Raw genomic sequence first — 2,318 nt, 5'->3', positions numbered from 1 at the left:
GGCTGAGGCAAGTGAATCACTTGAACCGAGGAGACGGAGGTTGCAGTGAGCCAAGATCACGCCACTGAACTCCAGGCTGGGTGACAGAGCGAGTGTCCGTCTCAAAAATAAATAAATAATAAACAACAGGAGGAATGGCCTAGTTACTTTTCCTGGTTCTTTGTCCTATACCTGACAACAACTGTTAACTACCAGCAAGCAGCCTGGTAAAAGAAATGATGGCATAGGTTTCTTCCTCCAATCCCGAAAAACAAATGCTGGATTTGCTTCCTAGACATTCTTTCACTGGTGATATTTTCACTAAAATATTTCGTTTCCAAACAGAAATTGCATAAATTATTATAAGCCTGTTTCTTGCCATCCTGTACCAAAAGCACAGAGGTACACAATGATTATACATGATTTTCTTTCTTTCTTTTTTCTTGAGACAGTCTTGCTGTGTCACCCAGGCTGAAGTGCAATGGTGCAATCTTGGCTCACTGTAATCTCTGCCTTCTGGGTTCAAGCGATTCTCCTGCTTCAGCCTCTGGAGTAGCTGGGATTACAGACACACACCACTGTGCCCGGCTAATTTATGTATTTTTAGTAGAGACAGGGTTTCACCATCTTGGCCAGGCTGGTCTCAAACTCCTGACCTTGTGATCCACCCACCTCAGCCTCCCAAAGTGCTGGGATTTCAGGCGTGAGCCACCACACCTAGCCTTCTTTCTTTTTTTAAAAAAGATGGGGTCTTGCCTAGGTGTGGTGGCTCACACCTGTAATCCCAGCACTTTGGGAGGCCAAGGTAGACGGATCACGACGTCAGGAGACTGACACCATTCTAACACGGTGAAACCCCGTCTCTACTGAAAATACAAAAAAATCAGCTGGGCGTGGTGGTACGCACCTGTAGTCCCAGCTACTTGGGAGGCTGAGGCAGGAGAATTGCCCAAACCCAGGGGGCAGAGGGGTTGCAATGGGCAAGAAAAAAAAAAGATGGGATCTCACTTTGTCACTCAGGCCGGAGTACAGTGGCATGATCATAGCTCATTGCTGCCTTCAACTCCTGGGCTCAAAGAATCCTCCCATCTTAGCCTCCTATGTAGCTGGACCTACAGGTGCATACCACCATGACCAGCTCCTCTTCCTTAATTTTTAATAAACATATAAACCCAAGATTTATGTAGGGCCCAGTCCATTTAAGACTCTTCTCAAATACTACCTCCTCCCAGAGACTATCTCTATAAATAGTAACCATTTATTCTCTATTTTTCTTCACAACATTCATCACTAAGTGACATTAGTTGATTTTTTGGGTGGTGGTCTGTTTCCTCCACTAAAAGTTAAGCTCCATGATGAAGACAGGGATTTTGCTGCCTTCTCAACATCTGGAACTGTGTCTCGCAAAGAGCAGACACTCAGAAAATATTCGCCAAATAAGCTTAACTGAGCTATCTATCCAAATAGTTCCTTAACAGTGTTTATTGTTTTCTATGAAACAGACAAAAATTCAGTGTTTGCAAATTTGTTTTTTCATCCATAAGAATAAAAAGAAACAAAAGCAATGAAATAATCAATATAAATAATTATATTCTGCGTCAGAATGAAAATATTTCCAGAACATTGTGGGAGCCTCACTTGTTCATCAACATTACCTGTTTTTATCAAATACTGTCATTTGTGCAACAAATGTCTTTTCCCCATCCTCACGATTTCGTTTTCTTCTGGCTGGAAGCTCTTCATTGACATCTAAATTTAACAAACATTTCTCATAAATCAAATATTAGAACAAAAACGTGTTATTTATGAGATATGGTCCCTTAAATAAAACATGCTATATTTATCCCAAATGAGGTACAAATTACACTACAGTTGCAATAATATAGACTGTATGTTTTCCAATTTTGCATTTTTACTATATGTTCTTTTTAATACTCACAACATTAACCCCACATCTTTGAAAATGCTAATGTTTCTGTTGAGAATTATCTTTGCTAGGCAAATTCTTTCTCACTCATGGTAACTCTCCAAAAACTTCAAACAATACTTCAAGAGTCAAAGATTATTTCTTCCAAGGTAGTTCTCTGCTGAACTTCACATATACCTGTATTATGCCACTCATCATTTTGCTACAATGATTTATTTCATGTCTATTTCCCTACACTAGGCTGAGAGACTCTGGAGGATAGGATTGAATGTTTCAATCATCTTCAATTAAATTAGATCATCCCCAGCACCTATGTGTTTGTTGAATGAATACCTCAAAGATGAATTCATAATTGTTGGAAGAATAGAGGGATGGGTAGGGGGATAAATATGCAACAAGTATAAAAAAAAAA

At 39.7% G+C, this 2,318-nt stretch overlaps 1 protein-coding gene across 1 annotated transcript in view; it reads right to left on the bottom strand.

Moving 5' to 3' along the window:
* SUZ12 (SUZ12 polycomb repressive complex 2 subunit) overlaps nt 1-2,318 on the bottom strand; it is a 117,133-nt gene that overhangs the window by 27,534 nt on the left and 87,281 nt on the right. The window contains exon 11 of the mRNA XM_011937696.1: nt 1,635-1,756. Within this exon, the coding sequence (XP_011793086.1) occupies nt 1,635-1,756 (122 nt within the window). The remainder of the gene's footprint in view (nt 1-1,634; nt 1,757-2,318) is intronic.

The sequence above is a fragment of the Colobus angolensis genome, unplaced genomic scaffold (genome assembly GCF_000951035.1).
Source record: "Colobus angolensis palliatus isolate OR3802 unplaced genomic scaffold, Cang.pa_1.0 Scaffold167, whole genome shotgun sequence".
NCBI lineage: Eukaryota > Metazoa > Chordata > Mammalia > Primates > Cercopithecidae > Colobus > Colobus angolensis.
This window is presented reverse-complemented; position numbering and strand designations above follow the sequence as displayed.